The sequence below is a fragment of the Macrobrachium rosenbergii genome, chromosome 51, assembly GCF_040412425.1.
Source record: "Macrobrachium rosenbergii isolate ZJJX-2024 chromosome 51, ASM4041242v1, whole genome shotgun sequence".
NCBI classification, from domain to species: domain Eukaryota; kingdom Metazoa; phylum Arthropoda; class Malacostraca; order Decapoda; family Palaemonidae; genus Macrobrachium; species Macrobrachium rosenbergii.
In genome coordinates this window covers 36,593,170-36,616,314 of record NC_089791.1, presented here as the reverse complement: position 1 = coordinate 36,616,314, position 23,145 = coordinate 36,593,170, and the positions used below count along the sequence as shown (strand labels likewise).

Below are 23,145 nucleotides of genomic sequence, written 5' to 3'. Positions count from 1 at the left end.
TACCATGCCCAGGCATCTGAGTTCTCCAATTTTAAATCACCCTACTGTAGTGAAAGTACACACAAACAGGGAAAAAGTGTACATTTCAGCTTTGGTCCTAACATAATCAACAAATACAAATTAAGTCCTATGGATATATACATGATACCATACAATCCCTTTAAGTCATCCCAGTACAATAGAATAGAAAAAGATGTTGCTGATTCCAAGAAATGATTTGAGAATTGAATGAATTGTCAAATAAAATACATACTAACCCAGTTATTTGGGAATCACCATTCTGGATAATGAAAATGCTGTAAAGAGGCTCAGCATCCATAGAATAATCCCAACTGCTTCAAAGACCTAGATAACAGTATCTTACTGCAGCAACCTTAACACCAATATATCTACACTGCAAACCATTTCATTTTGAATAACTTGCAAAGACTGTATCCAGAAGCTTCAAACTTTGTTGGACAACTCATCAGCTTTGGGCATATTTCTAGAAGTCATGATTCCTAAGCTGGTTGCAAAATTTGCTGCAAAAACCATTTAACTAACTTAGTAATCAGTGTCACAACTCCAATACAAAGGATAAAAAATGAATCTACACCTCATCTTGTACTGTGGGGCATCAAGGTTTTTCAAGATAATTCTTCAATTGGCCATAACTGGATAAAATTAAAACATTTTAAGATTCTAACACTTTCACTAAAGGGTTTATTTCTGATATGTGTAATTTGCTGTTGGCTACAACTGGATAAATAATATCACAAACATTTCAGTGCTTGGACTACGTTGTGTTCCGTAAGTTCAGTACTTGAGTCAAGTTGGGTAATCATCTAAATTCACAGGTCAAAAGATTATGACCAATTCACAGACAAGCCAAAATTAGTTGATAAGAAATTCCTGTATTCTCATATGATGATTCCCATAATCATATGGTTAATTTAATGTTTAACATCTAGTCAGATGCTTCTTTCATGAAGTGAAGTCATTTTTTTTTTTTGGTTAAACGATGTACTAGTAATAATAACGATGATAATAATAATGCATAAAACAAAAAGATCATTTTTTGTGTAATTGCTTTTGTCAGAGAAACTGGCAAGAATTTCAATAAACATCTTTCTGCACGTAGTAAGCCATAAGAACGCATGAAAGATTAAATATCCCACAATGACCTTTACTTGTAAAATAATATTCAAAAGCAATAATAATAATAATAATAATAATAATAATAATAATAATAATAATAATAATAATATTAATAATAAAAGCTGTAGCATGAGCTTTAATTAACTTTCTATCCACAGTTATTCGGAAATTCTTTAACAGCTGCAAAAAGATTAATATGGATTATGCCTTACTGACATCAGCCTTGAAGGTGTAGTTAGGGAAGCTTCTATGGGTACTGTTTCTGTCTGACAGCATCATTTACCTGATCATCCTAATCCAAACCAAGAAGAAAAATCTTTACACTAGTAGACTAGATGTAAATGATAACGGATACTTGATGTAAATGTTGAGCAACCTTCACTTACATTTCTGATGACAAAGAGTAGTAACCCTCAAAAGCTAGAATTATTTAGCTTTTCTGCCAAAATGCAATTACTCTTTGTATTACATTAATAATAAGAAGAAAAGAAGTTCCAGCTGAGACCAAAAAAAAAAAAGCTACTCATAGTTAACTTAGCTTTAGCCGCTCTCCTTTACAGTAATGATGTTAGCAGATTTTGAGAATTATAGACAATGATACTCATCATTATGACTTGTCAGACTTGTATCTCATCACTAATGATTTTTTTGTTACTTTTTCCTATAGTAATTACCTATTGTTTTTCATATTAAGAAGTAAAACTAATAAAAGCAGCATGTTTTTAAGTTTTTAAGTAATAAAACAAATACAACTCTGAAAACAAAGCATGAAATGTGTACTTGAGGCTTGGTAAAAACAACGTTTATTCAGCTGTTTACAACCTTCCCATAATATCATATCTGCCAAGAAGCTGACCAACACTAACCCCTGTTGAATTCTCCAGAAAAACAAACAAAGAAATACATCATGCAAGGTTCTTGAGGCCAACTTATTAATCTAGTTTTCAGAACAAGAAGCCTAGTTAAGCATATGAATTTATTTTTCATGCTGTTAATCTATCAAGAGCTAGTAAGGAAAGGCGGGTTGTCCTTGACAAATGCAATCCTACAAGGATTTATAAATAATACTAATTAATAAAGTAGACATTTGCAAGTTTCGTACACACCAAACTGATCAGTAATATATTGGCAACTTCTCAAATGATAAGTGAGTATACTTTACACATACAGCGTGCCTTATATGCTTTTTAATTTACCATATATTTGCCCACAATAATATTCCTAAAACTAAATATGGATTCTTTCTTCAGAGTCAAACAATGTATAACAGTAGAAAATAGTACATTTTCAATTTGAAAAAGTACTCTCCATTAACCTTATCCATAAGGTTGCATTTAAAGAAATTAACAAATGAAGTTTCTACTGCAAGCAATAACAAAAAATATCACGTACAGCGTTAGTTGCCGAGTGACGTACAGTACAGTGTTACAGGGTAGTGAGTAATCTTTCCTGAGAGTGAGATAACTTAAGTATATTTTAAAATTATAGCACATATTACCTGTAAGTACTATGCATCCTGAGAGTAAAATATCTACATACTAACAAATTATCCATTCTATACAAATAAGGAGAAAATTACCAATATAATTCTGGCACTGGAAAAAATGTAGTACAAAGCTTTCCCTACTTCGAGCTAAAGCAGTAACATCTTCTGTTTTAATAGTCATCATATTGTCACCTTCAATGTTAGTAGCCTTTTAAATAGACTTTAACCAGACAACTTACTCAACCCCATTATTGGCTGGTGTAGCCAAAGCTTACTTTTTGAAAATGTTAAAATATACAATGACTGAAGAAATGCTGGAGATTAGGAAAATCAACAATAGAGTAAATTACATTACAGTACATAAATATATATATATAATAAAAGAGAGAGAGATACACATGGCCTCTGTTAGTTTTAGATAAAAGAAAAATAGGAATGCATAATAAATATATTCTATACTTGGCCTGGAATGCATCACTCTTCCGAGGTGTGGACTTCAAAGGGGTAGGTGCAACAGGTTTACGAAAGGGAGCAGCCTTGGATAGGGGTCCACGAGGACTGACGGTTCCACCATCTGAGTCAATTGATGATGAAGAAGGGGGCCTCTTAAGGAGGGATTTATCTCCACAGTCAATTTTAGAGGATACTTTGGATAAATCTAATTTTGGAGTGACCTGATATATTGCTATGACTCTGACTTCTGAGCAACTAGTTTGATGACTTGAGGCAGAGGTCTGCAGAGGTGTTTTGTGGAGGGGTGATGGAGACGGTGAAAAAGTAACATTTGAAAGGGAGGGAGACCTGGGGAAATCACTCGAAACTGGTGGAGAAGGTGTGGAGGATGAGCCAAATGGTCGAAACACTGGTAATTTACCAAACATAGGTAACCTGTGAAAAAAACAACATAAAAACACAATGATCTATAACTAAAACTTTACCCACACCAGTGCTGCAAAAAAAGAAAGCTTCATTACACTTAAAGTAAAGAGTGGAGGTACACCAAGCCATTTCAAGAATATGAAATAAACAATCAAATAACTCTCCTTTCCAATTAAGCTTTTGACCTTTCCAGAGCCACAACAGCCCATAATCTGTTCATGCAACTTGCTACAAAAACAAGAACACCAATCATCATACCAAGTGCTGGAAAGATATAAGCTGAAAAAAAATTCCAAAAATCCAAACCAGGCTTTACCAAATAAAAATTACCAAACCAGGCTTCACCAAAAATTTTTTTTTCACAGAAACAGAGTTTAAGTCAAAAGATTAGCCTTAAAACGATACCACCAGTGCATACATATTCACCTATTGCATATGGTGTAAATTTTATATTTTTTGTAAAGCATAACCACACAAAAGTCATCGGCAAAAAGATAACTTCTTTCTTCCTTCCTATAACTAATGTATAAGCCATTACGCAAGGGCACACTAAAAATAAATTTTAAAAAACAAAGCAAAGGTGCATATACAAACTACATCACAAAAGTTTCCCTTAACACTTTATCTTGGTTTACTTTCTTCAACAGCCATGTAAGTTCATAGGCTGTGAAACTACCATTAGTTGTTTATTTATTAATTGGATATAATGAATAACGATGTTTGGTTGAGTCTATCAGTAAAACCACAAATACAAAACTACAACTTGTGCCTCTAGAAAGATTACATATACTGTACCTTATTTTTGGGCACTAATTAATCAACCAGAAGGGATACTCCTCTTGTAAATGGTCATGATTGTCATCAATACAAATTCTTAACGATAAGAGATTATCAAACTAACTGGACATGAGTAAAATAAAGCACCATTTGAAAGTAAACAAACAACTAGTGGTAGATATGAAGAGGTTTTTCTATTCCTGAAAGGGTCAATGGATATATAGCAAATACTCTATTAGTGAAAATGCATGTTGCTGCTTAAAAACATTTGACAAAAATGTGCTACACATTTGACTCTTAATTATCTTACTGGAAGTGATTTCATCAATGCTTTAAAAATCTTACATATAGCTACAGATCACCGTGGTAATGAATGGCACATGCTACAACTAGTAACTGAATATACCCACTGTTGCACTTTCAATTTCCAACAGCAAACTCAACAGTGATCCAACTTACTTCTATCACAAATTAACTCAAGGTCAAGCTAACTCATTAATAAGCTGTGTGGTACTTCAAAGCTTTTCATTATTACATTAATCAACTGGAGAGAGGACTATTTGCTAGCAATGGAAGAAAGGTTTAATAGAACCACAAATTGAGTTTCCTCTTGGTTAGATTTATTTGCCCTGTGTGCTACATCCCAGTTCCAATTCCTACCTCAGGCGGTCTGGTTTTTGTGGAACAGGATTCCCTGTTGGTTTCCTTTTGAGACTGAGAAAGCATGTAAAATAAAATTCCAGTTACAAAACATCTAGCATCAGCACAGTATCTGAGCCATTTTCCTACTTACACATACAGACAATACTGTACTCAAATGAAACAATGCAATGATATATATATTATTATTAAAACACATCTCATCTGTATCTACAAACTGTTAAGTATGAGTGAAAGAGCACTCAAAGAGTTCATTAAAGTATTAAAGCTAGCATCAAGTAAAGGCCCATGTAAATTTTGCATCCTAAACCACATCAGAAGAAGTACTTTTTTTGGAAAAAAAAATAGCTTATTTTACAGCAAGGAATATTCAAGTAACTCACTATAATTTCATCACTAAGAAAACAAATACAACACAATGTATAGGACAGATAACAGGCAACCATCATTAAAACTAAGTCAACACAAAAGGACAATTTGCTTGACTAGCACACAGATGGGTATTAGTCTGGCATGAGGACTTCATCTTTCAAGGTAAGGATCCACAAAGGAAGAACACTGTTTGTTTCTAAGAACACTTAATGTTACAATAAACCACACTAAACCTGGCATCATAATGCACACATATCAGAGCTTCAGTCAAACAATACACCAACAGTGTACATCCTTACCTCAAGTAATGAGAAACTATGGGAAATCTAGTAAAGAGAGGATTACACTTGCAGATTAGCATTAAAAACAGCAATAAATGCCTGGTAATAAAACATTATTATAACTAGCATGTAAAAATATTACACATTGATCAACTTCATTTTATGCTGTATGGAAATATATTCTACAAACTACAATTTAGGTCTATTTAATTTTGATTTTATTTTTGTATAAAAGAGAAGGAGTCATAGAATCATCCAACTTTCTAATTTCCACAGGTGGTTAAAATTTACACAACCATAACCAAATCTTTATCTAAAATTTAATGAATAACCATGAACAATCATGAATACCCAGTAACTCAAAAAGTTACTCAGTTAAAAGTTACTAGATAAAAAGTAATGTGCATAAAGGATCCTTCAAGTATACATTAGGAAATATGCCGCCTCTTGCTCCTACATGATTCCCTTTCAAAGTAGGCCCATGTACAATTGCTTACATGAAATGCAAGATTGAGAGCAGACCACTAATTCAAACTATTCTCACCCATATTTTCTCTTGGTTTATATGTCACTGTCTTAAGGCTATGGTAAATACCTTTCTAACGGATAACAAATAAAAAATTTTAACTTAATGAAGTGCAAGCTCTTATCTCCTAGACTATGAAATAAATAAACGTGCTGAGATTGGTACCGAGAGTTTGCATTCCTCCTGTCCCAGTTCCATATTATTCTTCATCACAATCACTGGATCTGAGTTACAACTGGCATTTTGAATGCAGTGACCTACATACTGCTAAGAGTGTGTGTAAAACCTGAGATACCTATGTTCCCTTTCTTTAACAGTTAACAAAGAGATCCTTAAAGAGTCAAATTAGTAATGAACACAGTACCTGATTAAGCAGCATTAAACAGAAACTGCCAAATGGAAATGATTAAGCATAGGGGATTTGCCAACTTTTGATCTACTTCCTCAAGTTCATATGCCGTAGCACAATGCAATTTATTTTTTCAATGAAAGAATGAAAATACTTAGAAGCCTAATCCTTAATACAGTGCCTTCCTGATTCTTGCAGTACTTATTGCATTTTTTTATCTAAAATCTCCAAGGCATCATCTTGCCAAAACAATGTCTAAAAACAGAAGAATGATATCTGAAACCTCTGTTTATAAAATACACTATCTCACCATACATCATCAAAATGACAAAATGAATAGGCCCTTTAAAAAGCAACCTAGACACCCTATAAACAAATCAGTTTCCTATAAGCAAATCAATTACATCTCAAACATACTAAGTCACTCAAAAGCACAACAGTTTTACTGCCTTTTTAATAGTTACGCATTTTATCCGAAGCTAATACAAAGAAAAATAAAAATAAATTTTACACTAAGGGTGACATAAATGTGTACTATCACAAAAGACCCTTCTCTTGTTATGCAGCATTATCTCATTATAAATTTTGAGGAGGGTCTTATTAGCTGTTAAATTCAGTAATGAATGCAACAATACAAGTAAGAATAAAATATGAAATAGTACTATATGCACTTAATGCTGATCTTATACTGAGCAGGAGGCTACAATACTGTACTGAATGTTGGTCTACCCATATTAAAATTATAACAAACACTTCATCCAGACCTTCATGCCTGTGCACAAGGCGAGTCAGTGATAAATTACAATACAGTACGGTAATGTTATTCAATCAATATTGTGCACAAGGTTTATCAAAGATAAATTACAATATTATTATATTATTTTATTTATTAAATATGGTATACAATAATTTAAGAAATCCTTACTGTCCAAAACACAAGCCACACAAACTTCAGCTATTGTATATCACTGTTTGAATCCCTGGGTAAACGTGTATGCGCTAGATTTACAGATGTACGTAATTATATTAAAACACATTTTGTTAAGGGACATCAACATTTACAATTCTGGATTAAAATAACTACACAAAAGGCAAGAGAGATAGAGGGCGTAAACAGACATGACAGACATTTACATGATTGCTTATGGAAGTGCAATGACCTTTACAAGTAGTGTAAAATGAACTGACATTTACAAGTAAATTCAATGTTTAACTACAGTATGTTTTTAATGACAGCATTAATACTATAATGGAAAATGAATGAATTTACATGTAAATATTCTCAGTTGATTTGTTCATTACATATAAATACTGTTGCACTTCTACAAGCAACTGTATGAATTCTCTCCTCTCTCTCTCTCTCTCTCTCTCTCTCTCTCTCTCATTGTGTATACAGTAACTATTTTACTCCAAGTTTTGACAAAGTTAATATTCCAAAATGAAATGCAATTAATTGTGCATTTCAATAAATACATTGCATGGCATATGTATCCACTGTTTCAACCTATGTTAGCGTATAGTATGACAGCCTAAGCTCAGGTAGCATATGTATTTCGGACCATGCAAAGATTTTGTGAATTTTCATATGCCATACAAAACAAATAATAATATTGCTGTAATATATTTTTAATAAGCTCTGTGCACACAAAACAAAATTTGAATGAAAGGTTCATCATATTTTTAATGTGGAGATACCAAATTGCAGTCAAGAACTGTAGCTACTCTATAAAATCAGCAGACAAATGCACACTCACGCCCACATGCACAGCACATACTACTTTTCTATCATTATCTATTAAGCCTGCATGTACTGTTGATCTCATTATTGTATTCAACAACTTACAAGACTCATACCTAAACAGATTATGAATTATCATAAAGTTAATGCTATAAAAAGAAAATTGGCTAAGTCAACAAAGCTCAGAACATTCTGCTGATCTTACAATAATAATAAACTTCAAAGGATATTCTATGTTTCATTTCACAACATTCCTGATTCAAGGAAGCTATGAAAAAGAAGGTATATGATCTAAACATTGCGTGTCTGCAAAACACACCTGGCAACTGCAAACTCTCAAGTGATAGGCTTGGTATACCTATCTAAAAACAATGATACCATTCAGAAGTTGTGTAATTTGATTTTGGTGTTACTTATTGTATTCTTGTAACAATTTATATTCTAATAACACTACATGTGTTCATACACAATAAACCAACATTTTTATGCATAACCATTTCAGTTAATGGATAATATCAAGCTTAAGTCAGAGTAAGTCAGAGTCAGTTAGGAAATTTGGGATCAGATGTATATCAATCATTTTTACAAATCCTTTTTGCATTTGCTTATCTTCCAGTGATATGGGATTTTTTTTTATATTACTTTACACTTTTTTATTGCTTTTAAGTGATTTTGCATTTCTATGGCTTTTTAACATTTTTTTGCTACCAGATGTAAAGTTGAATCAACCAATGTATGTTGATTTTTCTCCCTATTAATGTTTTTAAAATTCACTGAAAGTTGAAATGACATAACAGGAGGTATCACTATAAACAATTTAAGTTCTGGCCGCCAGTGTATGCTCTCAACATAAAAATTCACGATGACAGAAAAATATACAAAACTATAGGCAAAATACTATCACTTTTGAAATATATTACAACAATTATTATTACCGTACAAAAGAATTTACCAAAGCTTAGACTCAAAAAGTGGAAAAGCAAAGCACACTGAACTCTTATGAAGAAAAGTGAAATTTTAATCTATTAAACTGCCAAGAGCACCTCTCTACTGTGGCCTTCTGACCCCAAGAGGAGGTGCAGTCAATTCCTGGTCTAGAATCATACCAGTCACAATAAATGGGGAACAATGCTTTTGCATTATTAAAGTCATTATTATTATTATTATTATTATTATTATTATTTTTATTATTACTATTTTTATCATTATTAATGTCACAGTGTGGTTTCACTAGCCCACCAATATGAAATTTAGTAGTCAACTCTCACAAGGTTAGTTCAGGAGGCTGAGTTAATCTGACAAGGATAAGAGGTCAGCAAAGAAGTTTCTCCTATGTGACTGGAATTTTAGTCACTGCTTTGTCAATGTGGGAGCTTCAAGAGGCTGGCAGTTGATCACAGATCTCAGCCAGGAAACAGTCAAGTCAGAGATCCATTTGGAAAAGGAACGTTTTTACTCACTGGACCTGAGGGACATATACTTTCACATAACCTTTTAATCTAGCATCCAGGCACCACTCTAATTCCAGGGCCTTGTCTCTGGTTTCTGCACTGCCACTCAGGTCTTCATGGGGCACCCTGACACTGGGGCTCAGGACAACATCGAGGGTAATCACGTGCATGCAGTTAAGTTGAAAACTGGCACATTTTGGTGCATCAAAAAACAAAGCTCTCTCACCACCTGGTCATTTTCTTGAATCTGTATCAGCCCTTGGGGTTGCAGATTAACTTGGAGATGTTCAATCTGTCCCTTTCCACTCTAGGTATGCAGATCACAAAATCAAGAGTTGTTGGAGGACAGGACTTGCTGTCTTATGGTGGCCCTCAAAAGGTTCCACAGGCATCCCTGCCTGATGGCAAAGCCCTGGCAGGTGGTTACCAGATACAGTCTTGCTGGAAAGGTTGGTTTCCAAACAGAATTTCAGGATTCATTACACACACCTGCATCTCACAATTTGCTGGAAGGCAGGGTTCATGTCAGAAAACTTCAAGGTGCCTATTACAGATGGGATTCAGCAAGATTTTCAATTGAGGCAGCTGAAGAATCTGCTGCATTCTGCATTCCACAGCGATGCTAATGATCTGAGAATACCATCCCAAGTGTTGGAATCAAGTGACTGTGACACCAAACTACTACACCTCAAACATCCATTTGACTGACATGCCAGTTCAGATGCTATTTATGAGGCTTTAGAATTGATTCTTCCATTACAGAGCACCCTAATATGGAAATTTTTACAATAAAATTTATTTTTTAACTACTTACCCCCCTATTATGATAGCTGTACTCCTGCCTGACACAGGAATACAGCTATCATAACTGGGAGGTAAGATTCATTTTAAAAATGTGTAATTATGCGTGTAACAAACCATTATACAATTCAGCTATTACCTTCTCTGACTCTCAGTAGTTTGTAAACATGTTCGAAGGTGGCTCATGGGCTGCACCCAAGCACCAACCCCACCCAGGCCAGGGCCAGGGAGAACCAGGTAGAGGCTGCTGATGGCTCTGCAGGTAGCCCTGTGAGCTCCAAAAACCCATCCCTAGCTTACAGGGGTAATGAAATCTACTGATCCATGAGTGGGGCTTGAACTCAGGACCACCACACTGTGAGGGCCAGACAAAACCAAATGAGCAATCATGACCTACTATTAGATGGCTTTTGTGCTTTCATAATTGGTACTACTTTATTATATTAGTAACATCTAGCTCCGAAGGGATGGGACAACAGATACAGTGTTACCTTCAAATATATTTTTGAGGATCTTTCACTTTTGCAGGCTGCCACAACAGCCACATCAGCTCCCTCACCTTCGATTCACCAACAAGAGTTTCCATTCTGCCATACTGATTACGGTACACTTAGATGAAAGGCATTACTGTAAATGCACAGACTGTTAAGTAGGTTCCCGTCAAGAGAAAAAAGTTAAGAAGATATAGATTTATAAAATTTTGTATAATACATCTGATAGTCAGGCACTTTCTATATAGACACTCCTATCAATCCCAAGGTATCAGAGTACCTGAACTTTCATTGCACAGCACTTGAAACACTTGTAACAAGTTACCTTGCATGAATATAATTGATATACAAAAAATTTATATGAATTTTATTGTAAGCTTCCCACATATCTTCATTCTTCTTTAGGTTACACCTTCACAATTCAAGAACTCAGTAGCTTCTTTCTTTGTAACAAGATAAAAATGATTCTCATATGTAAGCGCAAAACTTAATACGATATCTTTGACAGTGCTTACATATACTGCATTAGCTAAGAAATCAAGATTCCTCTGTATTTCTATGAACAGATGAGATCAATTCAGCACCAAGTTCAATCATAACCTCAGTATTTCTTTTTTACCGCAAGCAGTAAAAAATTAATCAGCTACATTTTCTCTCTCTAAGCTTAGCTTGACTATTTGACTATCAAGTTTGTGTGCTATGTGGGGAAACATTTCATCCTAAACTGTAAGCAAAAACGTAAGTTGACCCTGAGTGTAATTATACTTAATAATTTAAATTTCAGAAAATAGTAAAACAGATTTTGCTACACACTTACTTAGTTTTAGAAAAAAAATTCAGCAAGGAAAACTACCTAATACTGTAAAAAGAATGAGAGGTATATGACTGAAATTCTATAAATTTCCAAATCTGGAAGCCTCAATTGTCACTGACATTTACAAATGAATCACTGGACCTGCAATACAAATGGAGACCTTTGTACTCTCAAACACTGCACACATCAAATGTTTTGAAACAAGACTCCCATACCTAAAATTATGAAATGGTACAATATTTCTCCTAAACATTCCAAGTTGTTTCCCAAGGCTGGCAAGTTAGCTATTAAAACTAACTTCACTTTTCTTTTCTTTAAATGAAATAATTCATACAGAACATCTTAACTACCTCACCACTGCATATTGCCTAAATTAATAAAATTCTACGGGGGACTGTAAAATCTACATACTGAAACTGGCTCACATTTCTACTCCCGAAACCCTTCACACATCAATTAAAACAATCTTTAGCTAAAGGAGAAATTCAGATGACTACAACACCTTTATTAAAGGTCTGAACTTATGATACAGGATGTCAGGAGGTGGTTTGTTTAATCTTTGAAAAAATATAGGTACTGTACACCATATCTTCACAATGTTCACTTGCATGCTTTAATTGTATTTATACAAAGTCCAGCATCACAATGATGTTTTTACATTCTCGGTTATAGTTGATGATACGGTGTGGTACTTCCCTAGTGTAAAAGATACATTTTAGTAAAAAACTATAGAGTAATTAAGACTGAACAATTCAATGTCCAATACCAAAATGTTGAGATACTACTGCTAAGTGTGCATATAACGAAAGTACAATTGAAATTCAAGGGTTAAGACTGCAGTTTGGAAGGATTACAGAATGAAAAAAAAAAAAAAAATAGTACCTCACGTCAAAGGTTATACCGGGTCTCAGTGCCTTGACGTGAACAATCCTCCATGGTGCAAAGGAAAATTGATCAATGCTAACAGGTGTACCAAGGTTAGCTTTGTACTGTCATGCATTATCAGCTTTTACAGAATGAAAGTAACAACAAACGACCACTAGTCTCAGACATCATGGTCAGAAAGTTAAAAGATTACCTTCGGCTTCAAGGTTTCAGCAGAATTCAAGAAAAATGCAGTGACATCAACCATATCTTCTACAATAGAACCTCATTAACATTGCTTTAATAATAATAATAATAACAATAATAATAGTAATAATACTAATAATAATAATAAGTGACAATAATAATAATAATAATAATAATAATAATAATAATAACTACTATATATGGTAACAACAGTCAAAAATAGTGCAATAGCAGATGTAGAACAAAATACCACCACAAATCATTCACCGTGACAGCCATCACTCAAAAAAGCAGCAATCTTTGGGTGTACAAATGGCTTACCCACAAGCAAAAGAAATGAAACCTCTTGGAAATTATTGTAAAATCAAGAAAACAATGACAGCTGAATAAGACTGTATGAAAAGTGTAGTCAGCAAAAAGGAAATTTAAAAATGCCCTGACCTCACAAAAATACTAAGTTCTGAAATGAGCACATTTTGGGAAAATTCTTCAGTCAATAGTTTTCAGCATTTGACAATATAAAAAAAATCATTAGCATAAAGAAATGTTTGCTACTTGTCATCAGTCACTGAGCAGTAAGAGAGTAAAAGTGGCCACATGCTATGTTGCAAATATGCATCAAGTCAATGTTTTGAGGCTTTGGAAAAGTAAAGAAAAATACTAATTATCCGTATCCAAAAACACCTGAAATGTGCTTTTCTAATTAGTTATCCCAAGCCATGAATATATTTTACATTACTCTAAAATATCCAGAAAATTTTCTTCTCACACCATAATTATACTGAAAGAAGAAGTGAATCATTTTGCAGCTGTCACTTTCCCTCTATTGCCAAACGTGGAATCTCCTGCTTTTAGATTTTCTACACATAGAAGAGAAAAGCTGTGAGTTTAATGGGAGTTTTATGCTAGCTGCTGATTCAAATTGAAATTCTTGTAAAAAAAAATTTGTAATCCCAAACTATTTCTTAAAAAAATTGCTGAGGAATCCACAGATCAAAGATCAGATTAAATTTCAAAGCAACACTACAGTACTGTATTTCACACAGACTGCGTGACACAACACTGCTAGTGAACACCAGTGGAAGATTAGAAATAAATAGCCCAGCAATTTCTTTGAAGATCAGCCCCTCTGACTAGTTACTTGAGGCATTTTAAATGATTAAACTGGATTTCCCTGTTTTTCTAAACAAAATAAATTTATAACCATTAAATTCTGCTCCATCAATATCAGAGTTAAGCTAATGGATAGGAGAAAAGAAAGTGTCAAACATTTTCTTTATTGTAAAAGTTAGCTCAGTGGGTACAGTTATCTCAAGTTTTTAATTTAGAATAAAATAACAGTGTCGTAAGCTGATAAACCAATGACTGACCTTTATAAATATTAAAGCTACAACCAAATATAGTACCACTTATGCCTCAAAGTGAAAGCACCTTAGTTCTCAAAAGTGGTAAAACACAAGATCAGCTATGAAACTGAATAACAACACACAGGTAACAACTGTATTCAGCTAAGAATACTGAAACCATTAATAACCTTAATTATGGCACCAAAACTGATCTAAAGTAATATACCTTCAAGAACCTAGGTTAACAGTGCAATTTCCTGATCTATAAGAGTGCAAAATATTTTCAAATGCTATTAGCTCTTACCTTGTAGGTTCAACCTTCCGCTTCATGCTAGGGTTAAGGACAAAACAGACAAAGATTTGGTTAGGATGCAAAACTGACTGGAAAGGGCATTTAACCTTGAACAGAACATAAGAGCCAAAAAAAAATTTGAAATCTGGAAATACAAATCACTCAAAAGTGCTGTTCAAGAATTTGAAGCCCATCTGTCAAATACCTTCACCTACCTAAACAGCCTTCTAAGGTTTCAGTTCTATCAGCCATCTCTCTGATACTATCAAGTTACAGCATTAAAATAATACAGACTACATTAAATTGCTTTAGTAGTGGTAATCTCATTCTATAAATTGCGATCATCATGAAACAATAGGTTCTGTGCTGCATCTGACATTTACTGATTACTAAGGTACGGTAATTCTAAATAAAAGATCTACTATTATTCACTTTATCTTCTTGCTAGAACTACATCACTAGCCATCAAGTCATTTACTGAAATATGATTATACGAATATCAGAACAGACTGAAATACAACTAGAAGAGTATCAGAATAGACAAGCAGCAATCACTGAATGACAAGAGTTTTTGATGTATGGAAGAAATAAACAATCAATATGAATTACCCTACACAAATTACATACAACTTACGCTAAATTCACTTTTAAAAATTAGAATGCCAATTTTGCCTTGCTGTACATTGGATGCACTAACAGTGGTTCTTAAGGAGGAAAGTGAATAGTTTGTACTCCAACAGTTGATCATTGGGATGTGGAGCAAAACTACATTTGTTGTCATTTCTTTGATTTCACTGACTGCACAAGTATATATTATGCAATAAAACTCAAAGTGCATGTAATAGTACGTATTTTGTATTACGTTTGGCAGCATGCAAACCCCTTGGGTGGTTACCAGCCACAGTGTGTCTTGAGTGGTACTAATGGTTTTTGACATCTCTTTAGCCAGCTGCATTCTTTCTGCCTTCCACTGTCCATCCGGTCACTTTGGTTTTTTCCTACTTAGCTGTCCAATTACTTTTAAAATTTTAATTTCTAGTAATAGTAGAACTTCAAAGATTACACACACTTCATATATATATATATATATATCATGTATATATATATATATATATATATATATATATATATATATATATATATATATATATATATATATATATATATATATATATATTATATTATATATATATATAAAAATCTTTTTCTTTAAGATACATATAAAAATATTATAAAACATGCTTTTTTTTAAGAACATGCAGAACCAATGGCAGTATTATTAATAATGCAAATGCAAAATAATTATTTTAGTTTGTAAACTATACTATGCCTAGACAACCAAACCAACATAAACTCAAAATGTATTTCAATAGTGATACTTTCATTATTCTTTAACTCCTATCACAAACTTAACACCAAACATCACCAGCAACGTTGAAATGTTGCATCGAGTTTGCAAACTAGCCTCTCAACATGGATCATATGGGAGGAACTTGAAGACAAAATTGATAAATAAGGTGATTTAAAAAAAGAAACATTTTGGTGAAAAAAATTAATACAGTATTAGAATAAAGTAAAAATACTTTTGACAAAATCTTCAATTTATATTGATTACTCCTAAAAAAACTGCTAGTGCAAAAAGACACTATTATGTTAACACAATGGACTGGTAAGTAATCAAAAGGTTATGGGATAAACAGTAACCAAGAAGATGGAGCAGTGAATGTTAGTATTGATAAGAGAATGGCAGCAGCAGATTCCATATAAGTATTGGGAGGTAAAATAGAAACTCTGTGTATGAATAGGGTGAAAGAAGAGGGAGTCTCAAAGTAGGTGAAGCAATAAAGGTACCCTGCTGTAAGCAACAAACTGGGAGGAAACTAAGAATAGCTATGGAAGCCAAGCTTGAAATGTATGAAAGAACTGTTAAACCAACCTCCTCTGTGGAAGTGATGGGGTTAAATGCAAATGAAAAAAAGATGGGAATTGTAGAGACAAACTGTTTAAGGATTATTTGCACTATAGGAAGAACTGAAAGGAAGAGATATGAAGAAATACTAGAGGAGAGGTAAAAAGTGTTAAAGATAAAAGGAGGGAGCGGAATGTTTTGAGATAACTTGGTCATGTGGAAAGAATGGAGGATAATAGATTGATGAAAAGAAATGCAATTTGGATGTGTTGAAAAGGAGAACTGGAAGACCTACAAAAGAATTAAAAGTTGGCGTGAAAAAAGTATTGCACAAGAGAGGCCTCAACATCCAGGAATGATGCAAGTAGCATGCAAGAAAGGGGTGAATAGCACAATGTGTGCAGAGATTTTGCCATGCTGCTGGTAAGCCTTCTTTGCATAGTATCACCAAGCAACTAGTTTTTGGAATTCTTCTGTATTTGGGAACACAATTCAGCAGTTTAAGTGGCAGTGATAATTATTTTCCCTGAAAAATAGGCTAGGGTTAATGACACAAGCTCAAGGTGTACGAGAAGAGTGTAAAATTCAAAAAGGGGTTACAGAGTGAGCAGGTGGTTTGTTGATTTACAAAAGAGGGATATGTTTAAAAATTATGAGTGGTAAGATGCAAAAAATGAAAAGTTTAATATAGAAAAAATTTGGTTATTTTAGGTGTAGTTGCATGACAGATTGGAGGATAGCGTGAGGAGTATGACAGGTGACAGGATGAATAATAAAGTGATGGTGAAAAAGAAGATATATAACAAAAGAATAAGGAAAAAGGGAAGCCAGGATTTCAGGGAGAATACATTACTCTTGAAGGAAGTAAATGCAAAGAGAAAAGTGAATGAGCAAATGGACCTTTCAATAAAATATGCAAATAGAGGCATGCTGTCTGAAGAGAATGCAGTCCTGGGTGAATAAGAGTATTCTGAAGATTTGCTGCACTAGAGGACAGAGGAGAGGCAGAGCTGAATGATGCAAGAAGGAATTAAGAGGTAAATCTGAGAATGCTGGTGGGGACAATAAGAAGCTAAGTAACGGAAAGAATCCCTTTAACAGATCTATTTTTCTTGCACGGGTTGAAACAAATAACATAAACATGAACTGAGTATCTTTTCAAACAGTTTAACAAGTAAAATTTAACCCTATATAAAAATTTTACACAAAACTATAGTCACAGTGACTGCTTACTTGTCTATATGGAACAATAAAAACATAATTACCTATGCTACCTCAATATTTGAAAAGCTTAGTAAAGAATCTGCAAATAAAGCAACTTAGCTACAATTCCTCTCTATGAAACAAATGACTACCACCAACAAAAAGATGGCCTATGTTGTATATTCTGACAGTTTGTTCAGTAACTTTGTTACATTCTACCAAAAGTGGGATTAAGATTAACAGCAATTATTTTGTTTGTGCAAAAATGTGTACTTCATTAACATAATGAATTCACTAACCACATAACTGACCTTTAAACAAAACTATTTCAGTTCAAATCTAACATTTAAAACTGAAATAACTGTTCTTGACACAGGACTCAAATGACTATGACAAAAAAAATTTCTACCTAGGAACAAATACAAGGCCCTATTGAGTAAAATGACAGTCTCTGGAGTCTAAAGAACTAGCGTTTCGGCATTCTTAATAATGAAAAATTACTGGGAGGCAATACTATGGGGTCAGTGGGAAATTGAACTATGATGGTACCTGTGCTGACCCCCAAACCTGGAGTTCTTCCTCTCCGCCCGTTGTATACTGTCAGGCGGCGTACAAAGAACAAGAGGGGGGGGGAATGTTAGAGGGGAAAAAACTAAGGGGCCAAAAACATCATGAGGTATCATCATTCTTGTATAATGCAGAGTCGCATACAATAACATTCGCAAATCTAAGATCGAACAACATAGACTAATTACTTCCTGATATTTTTCTTTTCAATGAAATATATTCTACCGTTACATCACGCATAATGTGGATAAGAGGGTAACAATCATCATCAACAGAAGGGCTTTACAAATTAGAAAGGTTAACCATTAACTTTAAAACCTACTTGCTGCCAAAGTTAGTATAATACACAAACACGCAAACATTATCACAACTGTATTTGGAAAAGAAGTTTTGACAGATCTCACAATGCCTTAAACTAAAGTTAACTTTATCTTTTAATATATCATTCTCCATTACATATGTATAACATCTTCAAAACAACAATGCATAGCAGTCTGTAAATGTTTAAAAGGAATTTTCAAACAATACTTTTTATGGATTTTATAAAAATAAAAAAAAAGTCTTATAAAACCTGACAGCAAAAAAGCAAGGAATGTTTGTAAAATGCCAGTTGTCTCTACTGGGAAAGCAGATGGATCAAAAATACACCTTTGGGGGCATTAATTCCTTGACAAAGGGGTCAGGATTTGCATAGATTTTAAGCCATACATTTTTTAGTGAAACAGAATAGGCTACTCCCTGGTAAAACCCATAAATGTTAAGCTCTAGACAATAAATTTTCTGAGGTATACAGCCAGAGTGTTTTACATAGGAGTAGTTCTCAAAGCTGCTGGAATGAGTCATTGAAAGTCGATAACGTAGTAGTTAACTGTGGTTGGTGGGTAAATGAAGGAAACCGCCCCACTTCCTTAATCTCTACCATCATCAAGCACTTTTTCATCGGGCATCAGGGACTATGCTGTGTGGGTGAAGTGGGATTAAGATAAAAGGCTCTGGTTTGTAGAATAGAATAGAACTGAATATAGAATTTAAGCCAAAAGACCAAGCACTGGGACCCATAAAGTCATTCAGTGCTGAAACGGAAATTGGCAGTAAAAGGTCTGAAAGGTGTAACAGGAGGAAAATCTTGCAGTTGCACTATGAAACGATTGTTAAGAGTGTGCGTGGAAAGTAAGATGGAAGAAAGAGAATATGAACGGAGGCACAGCAAAAGGAATGAAAGGGGATGCAGCTAGGGGCCAAAGGGATTTTGCAAAGACCCTAAGTAATGTCTATAGTGCATGGCATGAGGGGCACTGATGACACTAAACACGCCAGAGTTAGCACCATTGGAAAGAGTGGGCTGGTTGCCTAACTTTACAAACATAACACCCCATGTGAAAGCAGAAGTTAGTTTGGGAGGTGAGGAGCTGAAAAAAATTTGGCAGTATCAAAGCTGGAGTAATTCCTTTGAAGAAATGAGTGGATATCTTTTGGCCTTCTTATGATGCTCCTGTGAAGGAGACCAACCAACACATTCCTAACACCAATGCATGACAACAATCTGGTTCACTAACACTAAGGAGATAAAGCTGCTAAATGCCTTCTTTCAAACTTTACACCTTCCCTTGTTCACTTTTCCTTTTCATTCCCATGTTGGACAAAAAACACACACACCATACATACAACATCAAAGATGAAAGAAGTTTCAACTTGACGGTCAGTCAGAGTGCAGTTAGTCATCTTAACTTGACCAATGGGTGAAAAGAAAAATTGCTTGATGACAGCAGATGAGGGGAGGTCCCCTCACACTCACCCACTTACCACCACTTAACTACCTTGTTAATAGGTTTAAACAACTGATTCTAACTTGTGCTGAGGAAAACTCCTGCATAAAAGGCAATGGTTTGTATTCCCATAGGAACTTGCAGGAACAAATTCATTATCTTATACAAATCCATCATTCACATATTTCCCTACTCCTAACCCTAATGAGTTCACACTGCCACTCAAGAACACACGAGAAATGAAATAGATGATCGTTGAGTATCTGAGGGTCTAGAAGTGCATGCTTTATTCTATTACCATACATCATCTATCTGCTATGCAAAGTTTGTAGTGTTTGGAACATTAGAAAGCCACAAATGTGGTGGGAGCAAAAAATAATTTTTAGCTTTGTTTTCAGAAAAATTTGATGCTTCATTTATTGAACAAGTCAGCCTCCGTAAGTCATACCTAGATCCAAATGTTTCCCAAGGATGACAACTGATGTACTACACCAGAAAAATAACTTCTCTGAGACTCAGTACACTAAAGCAAATTTTTACAAACTAAGTCTTAACATACACACATCACTCAAAATTTCAGTCAGTTTTCACTTTGTGCATATATATAAAAATACCAAACAATTTCAAACCAATGTGAAAAATCCAATTCAACACTCCTACCTAGAAGAAATGCCTGTATCATTTCAGTGGGATGATGTCTACTTTAATTTTCCAAGAACCGTTATCACATAGCTTTTCAATAGCCAACACTTTATTTTCTACATATTATTCCCTTAGTTTCACTTAAAGATAAAATTTGCATGCAAGGATAACAAGAGTTGACTGCATATATACAGCAGTTAATATCCAAAACAGATAAAAAATCAAGTGTTAATAAAAATCTTAAATCAAAAACAGTAAATAATAAATTCAATTTAAAAACTTTCCACTTAAAATAAACCCACAATATACTCAACGGTAAAAGAAGTTTCCCCTGTTAAACTTAGGCTTCTATCAAAACAGATATTTACCTTGACTTAGGTTTTTCTGCAGCAGGAGTAGTAGCATTGGAAGATGCTGACGGAGTTGTAGCAGAGGAACCATCATCTCCCTCTTCATCATCCAAAATGATAAGCTGACTTTGCCGTACAAAAATCCCATACCCATCTTCACACTGTCATTAATGCAGAACAAATGATAAGCATTAAAATATAATAAATGTATAAGTACTTTTTATACAAACCAGAGCCTTACATGTAAGAGTATTCCTCAGCACAATCTGGAATTGATTGTTGAAACATGGTAAAAAGATGGTGGGTAAGGGGTAAGTGGGGGAAAACCCTCACTCACCTGCCATCACCAAACACATTTTCCTTCTGCATCAGGAGCAAAGTTTGGTGGTTGAGGAGGTAATGTGATAAAAGGTTCTGGTTTGTAAACCTATGAAAAATACAAATCATTTTTAAAATTTGTTATTTGTTCCCATGGAAATAAAAACCATTGCCTTTTACGTCGTAGACAGAAAGTGTAAAACCCACTAAGAAATGCCGCAGTACTGGTTATGACTATGAGCAGAGGAGTGGTGATTAATGAAACCTCTTATTTAGTTTGGCATATGTATGACAGGCCAATGGACACTCAGCCTGAGTGGGAGTATCTGGAGCCTCTCTCAATTAAAGGAAATCCTTGGTGCAGCAAGTGAAACCCCTGTAGGTGAAAGTAAAGACTTGCATCTTAAAGACACAGCTCTAAAACTGAATGCTCAATTGTGGCCCAACCCAGCAAGTACTTAGCCTGAACTCCTGTTGTATGTAGGGAGGAAGAAGTGAAAGACCAGTCTCTCTATCATTCATCCATCCCCAGACTTACATTAGTGAAGTACTCAAGCATAATACCAATCTGTTTGAATGGAGCTTGGGTGGCTATACTACCTTTTGAGCAGCTACCATATGTCCCTAATAGATGTCCAAGGGGTTTGAAGGTGACATCCCTTAAAATAAAATGAAGTGAAGGTTGCCTGACATTTCCAGACCACTGCCCTAATTATCTGTAATACCTAAATGTTCTTCCAAGAGGCTAGGGACTGGCCTACTTCCCTGACTTTGTGAGCTTTCACCCAAACCAGATGACTTGTGTGTCCTCCCTTGAGAAGTTGTAAGCTTGATTACTTCATGGAGCCTGAAAGAAAGGGTGTTCTAGAACAATGACCTATGTGGTGAGGTCCTTTTAGGATAGAACCTTATGGCTTGTCTGGGTCACCACAAAACACGGTCCCTCACGGTTTGCATCATGTGCAAACTCATCTCATCCAGGGAACCACTAATGAAGCCCAGACAGGAGGGGATCGAAAAACCCACATCTCTTGTAGGGGACTGACAAGTTCTGAGTTTTTGTCACAAACTCAGGAACCAATGAGAACAAGAGGGATCCTAACCCTCCCAGAGCTGGACTAGATAGGACTAACCATGTAACTCCCCAATATGCTTTCCCAAGCCTAAGGCTAGTAGAAAGATAGTCTTGGGCATGAACACCCCCTGTGGACCATATGGCATCTACATTAAGCTGCAGAAAATAAGTCTGTTCCACAAAGGAGGACAAGGTTTCAGAGGAAAACCAGACTACTCAACACTCCTCATAAGCATGGATAACTTCACTGGCAGAGAGATATTCATACCCTGTAGTCTAAACACCAGGTTCAAGGCTGAGCAACAGCCTTTTACTATAAACTAAGAGGAGCCTGACCCAACTAAGGTATACTAAAAGGTCTGTAATTTGCTGAACAAATGTTCTGATATTACTACAGAAAAAGACCCCTTCTATGACACCAACCACAGAAGATCGGCCACTTCACTGGTAAATGTTCACAGAGGAATGGCGGAGGTAGACGGGCATCTCATTTGCAGTCCCATGAGAAAATCTCCTCTTACAGGATCAGCTGGATGACCTCTACGTGAGTAGCAGGAGGGAATGTAAAACTGGTGGTACCAAAGAATGAGTGGCTGACAAAAAACAGTGGACCATGGAGGAATCCCTCTTAACACCTCCACCAAGAGGGTCAGCAGATTGGGAAACCACTCAGCATGTAGCCAGTGAGTTACCACAAGGGTCATCCTAAGACCCTGTGTGATCAGGACTTTGGTAATCACCCAGTGAATCAGTCAGAAAAACAGAAAGACAAACAAAACCATATTGTCTGAGTGATACTGGAAGACTCCTTTCGTCACCACCCATGGACCTGGAATGGGAGAGG

At 34.9% G+C, this 23,145-nt stretch overlaps 1 protein-coding gene across 26 annotated transcripts in view; it reads right to left on the bottom strand.

Moving 5' to 3' along the window:
- Positions 1–23,145, bottom strand: part of DCTN1-p150 (dynactin subunit 1) — a 101,200-nt gene that overhangs the window by 70,227 nt on the left and 7,828 nt on the right. For 4 of the 26 annotated variants that reach the window (XM_067095292.1, XM_067095302.1, XM_067095293.1 and 1 more), the window contains exon 4: positions 20,927–21,069. In XM_067095292.1, coding sequence (XP_066951393.1) covers positions 20,927–21,069 — 143 coding nt within the window. Of the gene's footprint in view, positions 1–3,082; positions 3,512–4,939; positions 4,994–14,483; positions 14,511–18,132; positions 18,181–20,926; positions 21,070–23,145 lie in introns of all 26 variants that reach the window. The other 22 variants (XM_067095275.1, XM_067095280.1, XM_067095276.1 and 19 more) reach the window with 9 other exon arrangements.